At 38.4% G+C, this 16,998-nt stretch overlaps 1 protein-coding gene across 6 annotated transcripts in view; it reads left to right on the top strand.

Annotated features, from left to right (window-relative positions):
• Positions 1-15,164, top strand: part of frmpd3 (FERM and PDZ domain containing 3) — a 100,978-nt gene extending 85,814 nt beyond the window's left edge. For 3 of the 6 annotated variants that reach the window (XM_028459826.1, XM_028459830.1, XM_028459831.1), the window contains 10 exons: positions 1,101-1,208; positions 4,435-4,566; positions 4,667-4,786; positions 6,178-6,314; positions 6,776-6,902; positions 7,204-7,293; positions 7,797-7,976; positions 8,137-8,305; positions 8,874-9,755; positions 10,308-15,163. In XM_028459826.1, coding sequence (XP_028315627.1) covers positions 1,101-1,208; positions 4,435-4,566; positions 4,667-4,786; positions 6,178-6,314; positions 6,776-6,902; positions 7,204-7,293; positions 7,797-7,976; positions 8,137-8,305; positions 8,874-9,755; positions 10,308-13,087 — 4,725 coding nt within the window. In that variant the 3' untranslated portion in view covers positions 13,088-15,163. Of the gene's footprint in view, positions 1-1,100; positions 1,209-4,434; positions 4,567-4,666; positions 4,872-6,177; positions 6,315-6,775; positions 6,903-7,203; positions 7,294-7,796; positions 7,977-8,136; positions 8,306-8,873; positions 9,756-10,307 lie in introns of those variants that run through there. The other 3 variants (XM_028459827.1, XM_028459833.1, XM_028459832.1) reach the window with 3 other exon arrangements.
• The last annotated feature ends 1,834 nt before the right edge of the window (positions 15,165-16,998 follow it).

Genomic DNA, 16,998 nt, shown 5'->3' on the forward strand with positions numbered 1-16,998 from the left:
TCCAATCTGTAAAGAAGAGCACCACATCTCAACTAAATGCCTTCACTAAAATGAAGTTAATTGGTGTAATAAATCAGATTGTTAAAAAATTAATGAAAAATCTCTCAACCTTAAACTCTTGACGTTTGGTTCCTGTGATCACTGCAGCTCTTTGAAACAGCTTTGTAAGATAGTTTTTTTTCTAGTAATTTGTTTTTCCATCAGCAGCAGATCACATCACATCTCATCAAGGACTGACCGCACTGCATAACTTTAGTTATCATTTAACACGTGTTCTAATGTTGACTCAGAGCTTTAGCCCCTCAATCCAATTGTCTTTGCTGTGCACAAAAAATAAAAGAGTAAACCAGAGAAATTGAATTTGTCATTTATCTTATATAGGATGTTATCAGAGGTGTAAAAAGTTACTCGTTACTTTTACTCCCCACGTTTATTTTTGGTAATAAATCTTGCCACTGTTCCCTTTCATACAGTAAACATCTCATGTAGAAACTTAAAAAGTAACAGACTAAATCTTGCACAATTGGAACTTAATTTATTCTCAACAAAGGCATCTGTATAAAATAAGAGGTTTGTCAAAATGTATAATTATTTTTAAAATAAAAAAGCACCAATGAATTCAATTCAAAATAAAAATAATTTTTTTAAAATGTGTCTGGTTGGTTGGCTATGATGTGATGCATTTGATTGTTGTTGTTTCACAATGTCCGTTGATCATTTTAGAACCACAAATAATAATCTACTCGGTAACGATTGGGTGTGGAAATGTAATGAATTACTTTACTTATTTTAAAACGTACTTCAGTACACTAAAATTGCCAATTTAGAAATATACTCAAAAAAATACAAGTACCCATAAAAGCAACTCAATTACAGTAACGTGATTGACTTTCACCTCTGGATGTTATACAGATTATGTATATGTGCTTATACTCACACTGATCAGTTCAGATCGTTTTTCTTCATTCAAATAACAAAACTTTGTTTTACACCCATCAACAATCAGAGCCATTTATATTTATCTTTGTTTATTGTTGTTTAGCACACATGTCAACTTTTCTACACTGAACCGAAGCTGATTTTACTCCTTTTCCTTCCAGACAATGCTGAAGGACGACTCCTTGCTTCTCATACCAAATGTGCTGAAGGTGTTCCTGGAGAATGGACAGATTAAATCCTTCACGTTTGATAGCCGCACCACTGTTCGGGTGCGTATTAGAGACGCTCTGCATGTGGCAAGGACAGCCAAAATTCAACCTGACTGTAACAATAAGTTAACCTAATGTAGCTTTAATCTACGCACATAAAGCACAGGTAATGGTGCTCATTCTCTGTACTTATCACTTTTAGAAATAGTCTATGAGAGCCAGAATTATGCCTTTATCGCATTTTGTCTGGTTGAATTAACTCTGAAGGTTGACTTATTTTAGTTGCCAACTTAAAAATCCCTGTTCAGGTGATCTTGTTTGTGATTGAGCTTAATTTAAACAGTCAAATCTACTTATGAGGAGGTTAAAGACTAAAAAAAACCAATGGCTTGAAACAAAAAACATTACATCCATCAGCATTAAACAACACCAGCTCAGACGCTCAGGGTGCGCTTGCCTATTATGTGATCGAAATCGTAAGTAGTTCTTTTCAAAAGAAACTTACCTGAAACTTCAAGGCAAGGTAAAGATAATTTATTTTTCATAGTGCACACTAAGTAATTCAACGTGCTCCATGATTAAAAAGCACAACAGAAAACATTAAAACGCAGTTTAAAAATCAATAATTTTTTTTAAAAAGCAACAATAAAAGCAGTAAATAAACAATAAATTGATGAGAAATATCCCTCTCAGTCATACGCAGTAGAGAAAAAGATTTTAAAATGTACCCATGCGATGCTGACTTCATTGATCTCTTTTTTTGTGGTAAAGACCCGAGCTGCAGAGTTCTGAACCAGCTGTAGCTGTTTGATGCTCTTTGGGGGGATTTCTGTAAGAAGACCATTATAATAGTCCAGAATAGAAGGCTATTTTTGTTCAGAATGTGATAAGCAGGGGTGGACTGGCCATCTGGCATACCGGGCATCGTCCCGGTGGGCCAGTCCAGTCCTCTACATTTTGTTTTCTTTTATGAGCTATTAGAGGCAAACATGGTAACAGGTGGGCAAAAATGGTTAAAAAAAAGGGCAAATAAAGAGGAACCAGGTGGTATATAATGGCTAAAGGTAGCTTAAATGGGCAAAATGGGGGAAGAAATAGTGAAAAAGGGCAAAAATGTGAGAAAAAAGGCAAAATGTAGAGTAAAAAGGAAGCAAGTGGTATTTATTGGGCAAAAGGTTGAATGAAAAGTGACCAAAAAAATCAAAGAAAGGACAAAAATCGGATAAAACTGTCAAAAAAAACTCACAAAAATGGACAAAAAGTAGGAAAAATGTAATATTTATTGGCAAAAGGTGCTAAAATCTTTCAAAAGTGTCAGAATTTGAAAAGGTGCAAAAATGGGACAAAGGAAGTTGCAAAATGGCCAAAAGAAATAGGTAAAAAAAAGGGGGGGTTGAAGAGTTTCCCCCTTTTAGGATTTTCTGGGGGAATAATAATTAAAATTAAGACATAAAGAGCTGCATGTTGAGAATCATTGACTTAATAACAGCTTTTCCATGGTGTCGCTGATAATGTGGTGGGCTGGTCTGGACAGAATAAGCCAGGGCTGAATTTCTGTCCCAGTCCACCACTGGTGATAGACCATCTTTGACCGATCTGTGGCTCAAGTATTAGCGTTGCTGCCACTCAGGGTTAGATTTTTGTCAGTCAATGTAAAATGGATATGCTCTTCTTGAGCATACATTATTTTGTTGTTGTTTTTTAAGAAGTTGCAATCTCTTTAAGCTACATGTGAAGTAAACTGGAAACAGAGTTGCACGTGTATAACAAAGGGGGGTGGAACCACCGCACTAAAGAAAGAAAGGTCAAATTGAAGGAGGTGAAAACAGGAGAAATGGATAACATAACCTCAATACCATCATTGTTGACCCTGCTCACAGTAGTGACCTGCAAGTCCTGACCCCTCTTACACCAGCCATGGACTGACTTCAGGAGATTATAGCTTTTACTCAACTGAATCCTTCAAGTCCCTCCTGACTGGGAGCTTGTATGAAAAACTCTATTGCATGCAGTAACTGCTGAATGATGAAAAATTAGTTTCATTTAGAATTCTACTCCTATACATTTTATTATTTTCATTTAACTGCTAAAAGATTGTGATAGTCATATGTTTATTATAACAAAAAAAATTCCAACTCACCAAAATGTAGTCACATGAGCTGATGAATGGATCTTATTGTGGATATGATTCCTTATGTCCATGTATTTTTCATATGAACACAAAAAAGTGCCAAATCAAATGGCGCAGGAAGATTTGGAGTAAAGGTTTTCTTTTTTATTTCTGAAAGGTAAACCTCATTTATGTGATTCAATTCACAAGGAAGACAAAATAAAGCAGGTCAGACAGTTTCTATGTCTGAGTCCAGGTTTGAGCCGATTCATTAGTTGAAGTCTATCAGATTTCACAAATCTCTGCTGTGCTCAGAATGAGTGAGGGAGAAGGAGAAAAACAATGGACCTTTAAAAGAACAATAGAGGAAAAACTCTTCCCTCAGCCTAATTAAATGAAATTTCTGCATAATTGGAGAAATTGAATCAATAGCACAAAGTCACAGACTGAATCGATGACACAATGGGGTACTCACTTGTATGCCCATTAGACTATCTGTAAAATAAGGTGCTTTTCTGCAGACTTCGATTTGTAACATTATCCTCCACTGGCATATTTGGCTGCTTCCCTGGAGGCCATTTAATAAATACTATCAATAATGTTAAAACTGCTTATAACATTTAAAAAAAAAAAAGACAAAATAAAAACTGCAGTTCTTGTTACTAAATGTTTGATATCTCTCATCAAGTCAAATATTCACATCACAGTATAACATCTACCAGTAGTTGATTTTCCACATTCGCTTGTGATTTATTTTGGACATGGTGGTCAAAAAAATACTTGAACCTGAGGCCTAGCTCATGGCAAAATGTGATGAGTTAAATATCCACATCAGACAGAACGCTGTGTGCAATTTAAATAGAGAGGAAATGAGAAAAGCTCTGCATTATGTAGAGATGCTGATCTGCACCAGAGGAGATGTTTATCTAACACACAAAAACACACTTGCACATACAGCACGTTTATTTCAAAATTGGATGCACTCCGACCAAAGATCTACAAAGCTCTGCACAGCTGAGGATGACAGACAAACACCCAAGAAAAAAAAGATAGATTCGGAAATAATTTGATCAATTTCACAGAATATACTCAGAAATTAGCCAAATAAAAATATGTGTTTGTGTCATGTTGAAATAAATCCCTGCCTTTCATCTGCTTCCTTGTGTCTACTTTCAGGATGTGATCTCCTCCCTGCAGGATCGCCTCTCGCTGCGCTACATCGAGCACTTTTCCCTGGTGCTGGAGGCAGGTGTTCTGGACCAAAATCAAAGGCTACAGTTGTTGCAGGAGAACCAGCCACTAACACATGTAAGAAATCAAAAACTGAGAAAGAAATTGGAAAATGTGGATTCTCGAGAGATAACTGTGTGTTCACAGATGTCACTGATAAAGTGGTATTCCTCTCCAGGTGGTGCACAGAACATATTTCCAGGGGATGAAGTGTCTGTTTCGCGTCTGCTTCTTCCCCAAAGACCCGGCTGACTTGTTGAGGAGGGACCCTGCAGCGTTTGAGTACCTCTATATACAGGTACAACCATGGATTAAAGAAGGATTTCACTGGATGTCATTCAGTATCATGACCCTGAAGAAAGGCTTTCTCCTTGAAGAACAAAGTGAGCTATAACAGACAGTTTCATGTTTTAAATAAGCATACAATTCCGTATATAAAAATTACACATTAGTAATATAATTCACTTCCTCTATAATGTGTCAACTTTTCACTGATTTTGGAAATTTAGACAACTCGTTTATTTTTGAGTTCAATAAATAGGTGCAACATATTGCATTCAGTATCTAATGAATTACTGTTAGACAGTAATAGTATAGTGTTTTAGTCATATTGTGTCAAATGCATAACTTTACACCATCATTTTTAATATGCAAATTTACTTAGGAACAATCAAACACAATAAATGGAAGATGTAATAAACAGTGTCAAAAAAACATAAGGGTGTGATGCTTCCCCCTCCGTGTTCTTTGTCTGGTGCAGTCAGTGCTTTCCTCACTGCACAGTCTTCAACCAACTGAGCCAATTCTTAACATTCAACAAAATATTTGATAAATTTCAGTCAGGCTTTTGTTCTTTTCACAGCACAGAAACTGCTCTTATCAAAGTTATCAATGACATAAGGTTGAACACTGATTCAGGAAAAGTATCTGTTCTCATACTATTAGATCTAAGTGCTGCATTTGATACTGTACACCATACAATTTTGTTGCACGGATTGCAAACATGGGTTGTACTAAATGGAAAAGTAATGCAATGGTTTAAGTCCTACTTGGAGGAGCAAAGTTATTTTGTAAGCATTGGAAACTTTGAATTTGACAGATTACCAATGTCCTGTGGGGTTCCTCAGGGCTCTGTGCTTGGACCCCTTCTGTTTAGCCTTTATATGCTTCCTTTATAGACCTGGAGGCCTATGTGTGCATGTGCTTTCCATCTTAATAAGTGGGTTGGAGGTTCAGGAGGTGCTTGACCCTTGTTCCGGCGGAGCCTATTAACCTTTAGTCTTTCATTTGTTTATTTATTTATCGTGGAAATATCAGATTGTGAACCTGTAGGCTGTGATTCATTTTGGCTTGGAATGATGTGCTTTTAGTCTGCATTTAAACCATTTCTTAATAGGTCTCAAGTACAATCCTATAAACTAGCAATGCACCTAGAAGCAGACTTGACCACACTACAGTTTTAGCTTTTCGGCCACAGTGATTTTGAATGTGTCATCCAGGGAGAAAGCAAATTTAAATAAATAAAATGGGTATCAGGCTTTGTTCTTGTTCTTTGGTGTGTATTGGGCTGTAAACATGGTGCCCAACATTTCAGTAATAGGCTGCTCACTTATTTTAAGGTATTTATTCCACATTTTTTTTTTAACTATAATATTTATCTTTAATATCCAACTTGTATTTATCTCACAGTGTCGTAATGACGTCATCAAGGAGCGCTTCAGCATGGACTGGAAATCTGACGTCACGTTACGACTTGCTGCCCTGCATATTTATATCACTGTGTCCTCGGCAAGACCCAATCAGAAAATCTCTCTCAAACACGTTGAGTAAGTTTCAGTAAATTGCACTTTTTCCTTTTTTTACCATTTAACAGCTGGAAGAAGCTCATCGATTTGTTTAAGGGTGACATTTATTCAATCAATGACTTCTCAATGATTGATAGTTTACCTCAGTAACATTTTAAATTACTCAAAGAGCACACTTCCTATTCTATTACTTTCAAAAATTACAGTGAAAATTTAATTTAACCACTTCATTTTTTGAAACTTCAACCCGGCAAGTGATTTTTAGCTTCTGCTAACAAAACCACAGAGGCAGAACTGATTCACTGCTTTTAATAGGGTTACCGTGGCAGAGACGGACAAGGATAGTAGTAAATACATGTCAAGCTGACACTTTTTTTTCCTCTTGGGGTTACCAAATCACTTCACCTCCTGAATAATACCATTTTCCAATTTACTCTGACCCGGCATTGTCCTCTTGTGTTTGTGTTGTATGGTTTTGACAGAAAAGAGTGGGGATTAGAGCCATTCCTTCCGCTAACTCTGCTCCCAACAGTAAAGGAGAAGAATGTGTGTAAGACCCTATCGCAGCTGCTGAAGACCTACCAGCATCCACCACCATCAGGCAACAAGGTTCCACACTAATTAATAAAAAGGAAAAAAATGTACCATTTCTATTAAATTAAGTTAAAATATTAGTATATTTGAGTTGTTACATTTGTATATATTATTGCCACAGTCCTGTGTAGTTGGATGACATCTCCTTGATAACCGTCTTCTGAACATTTTCCACTACTTTGTAAACGTAACTGTTGCATAACTTCAGTGGAAAGATTTATAGCTCAACATTGCCCCCTAGAGGAAGTAAAAAGTGAACGCAGACGAGCCCCTTGTGGAAACAAGATCCTTCCTTGTTGATGCTCTTGTCTGGCAGGTCCCTCCTCTTCAAGGAAAGCTGCAGTATATGCGTGTGCTGAATGACCTCCCGCCTTTTGGAGGAATATTATTCCAAACAGTTGGACTGGTAAAATAATATATTAACTCTCAACTTTTCTCTTAATGTAGCCACTGAATCATTAAAGTTCTAAAACTATGAAGGTAGATATGTTGCAAAATGTGAAGAAAATCTTTCTTTACTTTTATGAGACAGTTCACATACATGTTCATGGTTTTATTGCTTCATATTGTAGATTTTGTAAAATACATTAACCGCTTGGCCACTGCTTCAGCTGTCAGCATTTCTACAAGCACAAATCTGTTTTTCTACAGACGTCTCGCAAAATGTGTTGCAAAACTCAAGCAGCACAGACTCACTCGAAAACAGTAGTTTGTGTTTCTGTAGCGGCAGATTCAAGAAGTTGTAACCGGAGAGTTATGGTTGTAAACAGTATTTGACACAAGTAATTAAAAAACATCACATTCTACAAGCTCTCACATTTTGCAACATATCTATCGTCATATGAAACCTCTTGAAGCTGCGTATTTGTAGTTCATAATCATTTTAAAACTGAAATTGGTCTTCAACAGGATGAGAAACAATCAGCTACAACACTGCTAGTGGGTCCTCGGCATGGAATTAGTCACGTGATTGACCTGAAAAACAACCTGACGACAGTTCTGGCTGAGTTTAGTAGAGTTTCCAAGATTCAACTCTACAGAGAGAGCCAGGGTGTAGCTCGTGTGGAGGTTGCGATTCATGAGGCCAAGGTAACATATAATCTCAGCAGTTTCATGCATTTTTTAGGTTTCACATTCAACCTGTTAAATTACCAAGGTTTTTTTTTTTTTTCAAAACAAGCTGTAATCGAATGTGCCAGGTTTGGTTACAAAATGAGCAGGCAATATTTATTGCCTGTTCCCTAAATAGTTTCCTAATTCCCCTCCCTGCCACCCACCACAGCCTCTTGTCCTACTCATGGAGTGGCCTGATGCCAGTAACTTTGCATGCCTCATCTCTGGCTACTTCAAGCTGTTTGTTGACCCAAAGCGAACCATCTACTTTCGGGCAGCTGGCCAATCTCAGCTGACTAAAGCAGGTAAATCCTCTTTTGTATGATTTTCTAAGTTCTGTATAGACATCGTAAATGTTATATGTATGGGTTATTAACTGATTAAATGTAAATTAATGAAAAGCACGAGCTTTAATCTATCCCATATTTACAGCTGTATACATGTAGCTCTGTATTTGTGCATAATTTAAGTCACAGCTTCTTCATTGGCTGAAATCATCACTAACCAGGTTATCCCATCCCATGGCGCCCTCTGCTGTCTCTCTTCACCTCCATCTTGATGTGTTGGAAAGGAAATATCTGTCTTGCTTGATCAAGAAAGAAATATCTTGTGGAATCATACTTTTTGCTGTGATCATAGACATTTATTATTTAATAGTGAAGCAACCATCTGCTTTTCACTGTAACAGCTTTTAGTCTGCTCAAAGAAGATTTGTACCATCATCTCATCACATTTCACCTGAAACAAGTCTCAGACTCCAACATCCATCTCTGAAATAAATTATTTCCATCTGACCACCCGCTGGATCTTCTCTATCTCCAAGTAGTTCCTAACACCTCAAACTCTCTACTGCTCTGATAATTCTATTCCCAGATTACAGAGGCTCCTATCATGCCCATCCCCGATCTGGAGCTACCAGCCAGTCAAGTGGAGGGCGGCGAGGAGATGAGAGGGAAAGCTCGCACAGGGATTCAGGGTCCAGGACTATTGTTCCCGTTGAGCCACAGCATCTAGGCCTGTGTCATGTCCACCTTCAAGAACAACAACAATTTCAGGAGCTCCAAATACAAGCTGAAGCCGAACTTGACATGAATGAAAATATAATTTCCAATGAACCCCCGGGTCGGCCCCGCACAAAGTCAGATCCCACACAGAAGAGTACAGAAGAAATAGCTGGGGTTATGGAGAGCCCGGCACCAGAGAATCCTGGGTTTAGGATTAGAGCCCAAACGTTAGGTCAATCTCAGAAAAGTTTACGATTCTTCTGTGATTCCTGCAAAGCAAGGATAAAGACTGAGGGCATCTCTGCAGTGGCAAACAAGGGTGGCAGCTCTGGGAATCACTGCTCGGGTGCATGTGCCTCCCGAGATGGAGGTGCAGTTGATCTCACAGCCCTACCACCTCCTGGAAATGAAGAAGATGAAGAGGTCGAATGTGGAGGGGAGAAGTTGCAACCACCAGGTGCTGCTATCACAGCTCCACCACCAGGTTTCAGAGACAACAGCTCAGATGAAGATGATTCAAAAAGAGGGAGAAAAGCTCGAATAAGTGCAAACGCCGGGCTGGCCTCTGGGAAGTTGGCCCAGGCCAAGGAAGAAGTGCCCGTAACTCTTATTGACAATGTATCTACAAGAACAGTCCGAGATCATGCTCAGGAGCTTGACGATGCTCTGGTGTCCACCTTACAGGCACTGGAAGCCCTGGCAGCCTCAGAGGACTTTCCTCATCATCCTCAACAGCCAACACAGACTGCAGGTCAATAACCTCAGTCATGCCACAGCACACTCGTGTCCACAATATTAGCCGACAAATGAAATATATAGTTTACTTATCCAATGTACACAAAACTGACAGTCCACTGTAAAATATGCAACACACGAGATTGTATAGTATATTATTAGTTATTAGACAATATTAAAGGAAATAATTATCTACAACAGATTTTGTTCAGTTTATATGAATACCTACACTTATAATTTGAGTTTTGAGAAATTTAAAAAGTTTCCCAAATTTGAAAGAAATTGTCAGATTATCATTATTATTATTTTGGTAACTCTAGCATCAAAATAAACACATTTACATTAGTGTAACCATGACAGCAAGAAATAGCAAAGCAAGTAGGGAATCACATGTATTTTTGGAAGATATTTTGAAGCACAAAGGAACATTTAAAATAATCTCCTTGTAAATTATGACGTTTTGGTTTTTTTTCTGATCAGTAAGCCTTACCAATTCTATTGTACAGTTGAATCTATTTCTGTTACTATGTGCAACCATTCCTGAGGTTATACTGTGTTGTCTCCACAGGTTTGATTGTCCTTGCAGCGATTACACCTGAGTCATCGTTGGACTCAGGCCATGAGACCAATTCATCTGAACTGACAGATGTTTCTGAGATGGTGTCAGCCATGAAGCAGAACCAGAATCAAGCCTACCTGCTGGCTCACCACATCAATAAAGAAAGAATCCTCTGTCGCCGGGACTTTCCTCTGGCTATCCCTGGTTGCACTGCAAAGACCATTGGGACTGGCGCCTTCTCTGTGGGTCAGATCCGTGCTGGCTGTCCACCCAAGCAAGTTATCCTTAGCAAAACGGTTCCCTTTAAAGTAAGCTCCAGCCACGACTCTGCAATACTTAGTGTTTTGACAGAACAGGCATTAAATCAAGATGCCATTAGGAGTGAACAGAAAATTGAAAAAAAAGCTAACTCTGAGTCCACCAAAGCACCACCTAAAATGCAAGAGGAAGTAAGAGTGACTGACTGTTCACTGGCTGCTCCTGTCAGTAAAGATCAAAAGGTAACAAATTCTTCTGGCGAGGCAGCGAACCAGAATCTGTCCAATGATACAAAGATTAAGGCAAGAGCACCACCTGATCCAGACAAAACAAGCAAAGTCTTACCTGTCGTCAAAACTGCTTCTGCCAAGCTTTCTCCCGCTAAAATGTGCCAAGATGCCAAGACTGCCTGTAGTGAGACCATGAAGCCTTCAAATTCTGCAGAATTTTTGTCAATTGATGACCTTTTCTGCACGTGTCCAGTGAAACAAGAGCCTGCACCTCAGCTACAACTCAAAGACCCACAGGTTCAGAAGAAAGCAGTGTTTCAATTGTCCTCTCCCACGGATGATGAGGGTCTTCGAGCAAAAGGCCTTCAACTGGCCAACAGCAAAGAAAATCCAGTGCGAACTGGATCTGAACTTATTACAGCAAAACCAAGCCCGCAGTTACAAACAAATTACTCTTCTCATTTGCCTGTTAAAAGTGATCAGAAAGAGGCAGCTGAAGCTAAGAATGAAGGTGTTCTGGTCAAATCCCTTGAATCACAAAAAGGCCTCATAAAGTCATTACCTATTTTAGATGATCTATCAGCCCCCATTACTTGTGTAGATAAAGTTTCTACTCTACCAACTAGAGAGTCAAAAAAAGAAGGCAGTGGAAAAGGAAGATCTCAGCGCAGTGCTCCTTTCTTGAGCTTTAGAAATCTCCTTTCAGCTACATTTCCTGCCAGAATGCGAAGAGAAACGGATGAGCGGAAGGCTCAGTTGCAAAAAGTCCGACAATATGAGCTTGAGTTCTTAGAGGAACTGCTGAAACCCAAATCATCACAAGGTGAATTTTTGCACCAGGGATCATCACCTGTGCCATCAGGCACTCCTTGTGCATGCCAACTACGCACCAGTCCCGTACTAAAGGCTCCAGGGATCTCAAGAGAGCAAAGGCGCAGCTGTGACTGCAAACGTGTGTGCCGCGGTATGCGACTCCCTGACACCCCTGTTGGATCTACAACAGAAACTCAGAATAGAGGGAGAGAAAGAACTGTCTCAAAGACTCCACCAGCAGTCTCCAAAACCCCTCACAACCAAGGCAGCACAAGACCACACACATTAGAAATTAAGACTACACGAATACGTTCTACAAGCCTTGAATCAAGAGAGCCAAGAGGAGAAAAGGGATCTTCTTTGGCCATTTGTGCATCTCAAACAGATTCCCTTGGAGCTCCACATAAAAAGCTCCAGCGGCGATACAGCATTGGAGAGGTAGAGAACAACACAAACACACCTGTGTATGCTGAGGTGAAGCCCAAAGCCAAAAGCCTTGAGAAGGAGATGGAAAGAGTGAGGGCCACAGGACTGAGGCTCCCTACACCGGTAGAGCCAGTGCATACACAGTCTCACCAGGCTGAAGGGAAAGGAAAGAAGGGTGTATTTTTCATTCAGGGAGAGGAACTGCAGCGCAAAGGCAAAGAGGTAACAGGGGAGATCATGCTAACTCTACCAAGTGAAGACAGTGATGACAGGGACAAATGCTGCTCCTTCTGCTTTTGCTACAGAAAGTGTGAGGCCACAGACAGAAGCAGTGAGAAAGATGAACTCTCATATTCCATACCACTGCAGGTCCTTCCAGGCATGGAGTTGGATTCAAACACTCTTCCAGTTGTAAGCAAAACACTGCAGGTACTTAACGCAGAGGACTGTAGTGCAGAGGAAGAGGAAGAAGAAGAGGAGGATGAGCCTCAGACACAAGAAATTGACCTGAGAGCCTGCAGGACACTGGAAGGCAGCCTGGCACGAGTTCAAGCTCTCCAAGGAAACACATTCACCTTGCCCGATGGTTTTCTAAACGCACAGCTGGATGCAACTGAGCTACTTGCTATCTTGCGTCAGTGTGCCAGCAACCAACAGCCTGAGGGTGAGGCTCGTCTTCAGCCTTCCCGAATCGCGGAGTACAAGCAGGAACTGGCAGTGCGCTTCAAGGAATTCCGTGCATCATGCCGGCGTGTGGCAAGTGTTGAAAAGAGCCCAACACGCATGCTAGCTGTTGTCTCAGCTAGCTTTCAAGTCCTGTGCGAGTTAACCCAGACCTTCATTAAGTTGGTCAGAGGGGTTCGGTCAGAAACTCAAAGGCTGCAGCTGCTGAAAAAAGTAGAGGAAGTAGCCATCAACTACACTTTGCTTCTGCGTGCTGCAGAAGAGTCAATGGGGCACTCAAGCAGCTTGCCGACAAAGACATTGAGTCCTCAAGTTTCCTCCAACATGAATAACATGAGCTCTCTCACTCGACCAATCAAAACTCTTCCTGCCCAGTAAGAATAAAAATAGGAAGAACACAGTTAAAGCAGTCCAAAATATGGGTGGCTATATTATATCCACATCTCTCACTCACTCTCTCTCTCTCTATATATATATATATATATATAGATTTATCTATTTATTTATTTATTTATTTATTGTTGACATTATTTTTTACATGTGCAATGAATCATCCTCAGTGAAAATTTGCAATGCAACTGTTCCATCTCATGTTTACAGGCCCTGAGGTAGCCTTGTGGATCGTGTATTGAAATAAAGATGCACCGCCCTAATGCACAAGCAGAAAAAGTACCTTCATGTAAAGTGGGTGACACAGGGCTAATCAGCTCAAATCATATAGTAGAATATTTTATATGTAATATATATTTCAGTTGTGTCTACTTAGCAAATAATATAATGTTTTGTGATGAAAAAGGTGAAGAATATATTTAAAGTGTGTTTATAAATTATAACACAACAGATTTAAATGTTTGTTTTGGAGAAGAAAAAAAAATAGATCAGAGATGTTGTTCATTTATTCTGGTAGATTCAGTAAAGGCAGTGATCTTTCGTGGACTTCCATAAAATGAAATGTCCAGACAAAATTTACCACTGTTATCTTTACCCGGATGAGCGAGAGCTGTTACAGACTTCTCCTCGTATAGTGAATCCTGTAAATTGCGTACTCAAAGGATTGAATAATTAGGTGGTGATGTGTTTGTGGAAATGTCTATACTGTTGTAATGGGGCAAACTGATCCCTGTTGGCTATGTTTCCTCTGGTGTGCAGATTAAAAGTCAAGATGTAAGCAAAGATGTTGGGAAAATGAAACCTCCTGAAAGCCAAGTATGACATGCTGAACACTGTTGATGAACACTGCTCACTGTTTCACTGAAGTTCATTCGGTCACTATGACGTGCAGGTTTGCGATTTACCTGCCCAGGTCAGATAATGTAGCAGAACAGCCAAGTTACAGTCAATTGCCTTTAGAGAAGCAGTTCCCTCAAATGATAAAATAATGCTAACTATCAGTGCAAATAGTTCATCGCTAACCTAATTCTTACTGTTGCTGATCATTTGTTTCACTTACAGCCAACTTGCTCGGATTTTGCACAAGTTAGCTCAAATAGCTCAATGTATCTTTTTCCAAGTTTGATCATGTGTTTGTTCCACTTTGCTGGTAAAATTTAATAACTTCACTTAAGCTCACATAACTAGTTTTTCATGGTTCACGAATCACGCTACAACCCATTAAAAATTTATTTTTTATTTTTTTTCCAGGTTTCAAGAAATACTACAAATGACTTTGCTCTTGTGTGCTGTTTCACTTTGTGCAATCTAGCCAATATATAAAAGACACAAAAAGTAGTTTTCTATGTATTTTAATAAAACTAACACATCATTTGTGTCTGAAATCTTTTTATTTGTGTGTCTTGCCACCTTAGTTGTGCTGAATATATAGATGACTGTTTCCTATGCTGCTGAATAAATTATTTTAAGAAATGTTGTGAAGCCAAATTACCCACAGTTACAGTTACATAGACACCTAAAATCAACCAGTCAATCTGATTGTCCCAATTCCATGAGCACTAATAACACAAATAAAAGAGTTTATTTCAAAGATGTTCATTATAAATAGATGGAGGTGGTTATATGATTTAATGGTGCCACTGTTTAATCTGTTTTCTTTATCTCCTTTTAACTGCAGTTAATGACAGAAGTTGTCTCGCTGTACTAAACATTAAAAAAAAAAAAAACTTTTTGTTGATTTTCCTGTAAAGTATTTCCTTGTGATATTAAAAAAAACTTTCTTATCCTCAGTCTGACATATAGTGGACTCAGATTGCTGTACCCTTTCATAAGGCATGTGATTAATGTGGTTTCAGACAAACTCAGAAATGAAAATGTATTACTGCCTCTTGCTGGAAACGCTTGTTCAGTCTAGCAGTGGATTGACAATGTAAATTCTGCTCTTGACAAAGATGTGCTGCTTTATTTTTTATGACAGCTGTATATTCGGGTTTATTTTTTAACATGATGGTTATACAATTTTATTTTTCAATTTATTTATGAACATCTTCCTCATTAAACACACGTTCTTGACTGAAAGCAAATGTTGCACACTGGAGTAGCCTTTCTGCTGGTTTTTGCATCCTTTACTTGGTTTTTCAAAACACTTGTGATGGTTGCTCCTCTGTTGTTGTCAGTCCATGTTTTTTTTGTGGTTTGTATGGTTTTTTTTTTTACACTGGACTGCATGTATCAGACTTTAAAGGGCAGGTTAAAAAAAGCTAATACTGATACTGTTTTTATTTTTATATCCTAAACATAAAAATAAATTGAAATCAATTGGAGCTAATGATGGCAATAGTTAGGTTACAGTTTCAAAATTCTTCCCCATTATTTTAATGCATATTACATTGTAAATGTACATAAAGAAAGACAACATTTCAAAGGTAAAAGCACTTTGTGCTTAAATTTTGATTTATTCAAACTCCACTATCTTGTAAATAGGACGAGAGAAAAAAAAAATATGTACAGCCATATTTATAGTAGTGATGTAACATAGAGACTAATCACATTTATTTTAAGGAACATACAATGAGTATAAAGCATGGGACATGCTTATTTTTCTAAATAAAATGATCATGCAATGCCATCAGCACTTGATAATGAACATTTTGTGTGGTTGTCATGGTTATGTTGCTTTGATAGACTGTCTGAATTAGTCTGTGTTTCATTCACACAATAACCAACCATGGTTTTGGCCCATTGTTTGTTTATGTGCTACTCATTCTGTCTTTATTTACTGTCAATGATCTTGTCCTCACTGTTGTCTTCTGTCTGTGTACAAAGTCAAATCATGTTTGAAGAGCAATAAAGTCTATTATATGAACTCTTACAGAGAACCCTGAAATGATGACATTGCATGCACTAGACTTGCAGTATTGCTGCAGAGTTGATCAGTGTTGTAGGTAATGCAACGAGGAAGCAGAGCATTTTACAAGAAAGGTCTGACTGCAAAGGCTGATTCTGTGATGTTGACTCAACAGTGCAAATGTCAAACACTGGACACAGCATTTACAGTTGACACTACGATGTTATGTTTTGACTACACAAAAAAAAACTGTCTATCATTTATTGTTGTACTTATGCTAAACTGCTTAAAAGCTGCAAACAACCTGCAATACATGTCCAAATCTGAGCAAAAAGGACACAATTTGATTCTGGCTGTGCACCTATCTGCTTAGAACACTATTTTAGGATAGTTTTGGTCTGATTTCATACATCAGACCAAAACAAGTATAGAACTGTTTGTGTATGTGTACTATAAGCAATTTATTCCTTTCAAATCAGCGAATTAGATCACATACTTTAACACTTTACCTTTTAACATATTTACAACAAAGTCGTTTTGTCTTGTGCCTGCTGCTGCTAAACAGAATAATGCAAAAATTACAGGGACTCTATTTAGTTAGTTAGTTAGTTAGTGAGTTAGTGAATTAGTTAGTTAGTTATTTTAGAATTAGATGAAAAGAACAAAAGATAATTATCATTATATACAGGAGTTTTCACCAACATTTTTACTTGCATCAGTATTCAGATGATTATGGTTTGTTTACAGAAAAGTTTTGGGTTTTTTTCCTGCTTGAGGACCAAAAGAATGTTACGTATTTTCAAAAACAGCTCAGAAAATGTGTCATTGGCCTAACTGCATAATGGCCTATGCCATATCAGACAATTTTCTACACTTTCCTATCAGCAGTGTTTGAAAGCTGGGCAGATATGAGCCAATAAGTCATCATGCTATTCCACAAACACTAAGTTACTATGAGGACAATTATATATTCTCCGTTATACTATAAAAAGTCCAGCCAGGAAATTACTCGCCTCAGATGTGTTGGTATTTCATTGATTTATTATCCTCT

The sequence above is a fragment of the Gouania willdenowi genome, chromosome 10 (genome assembly GCF_900634775.1).
Source record: "Gouania willdenowi chromosome 10, fGouWil2.1, whole genome shotgun sequence".
NCBI classification, from domain to species: Eukaryota; Metazoa; Chordata; class Actinopteri; order Blenniiformes; family Gobiesocidae; genus Gouania; species Gouania willdenowi.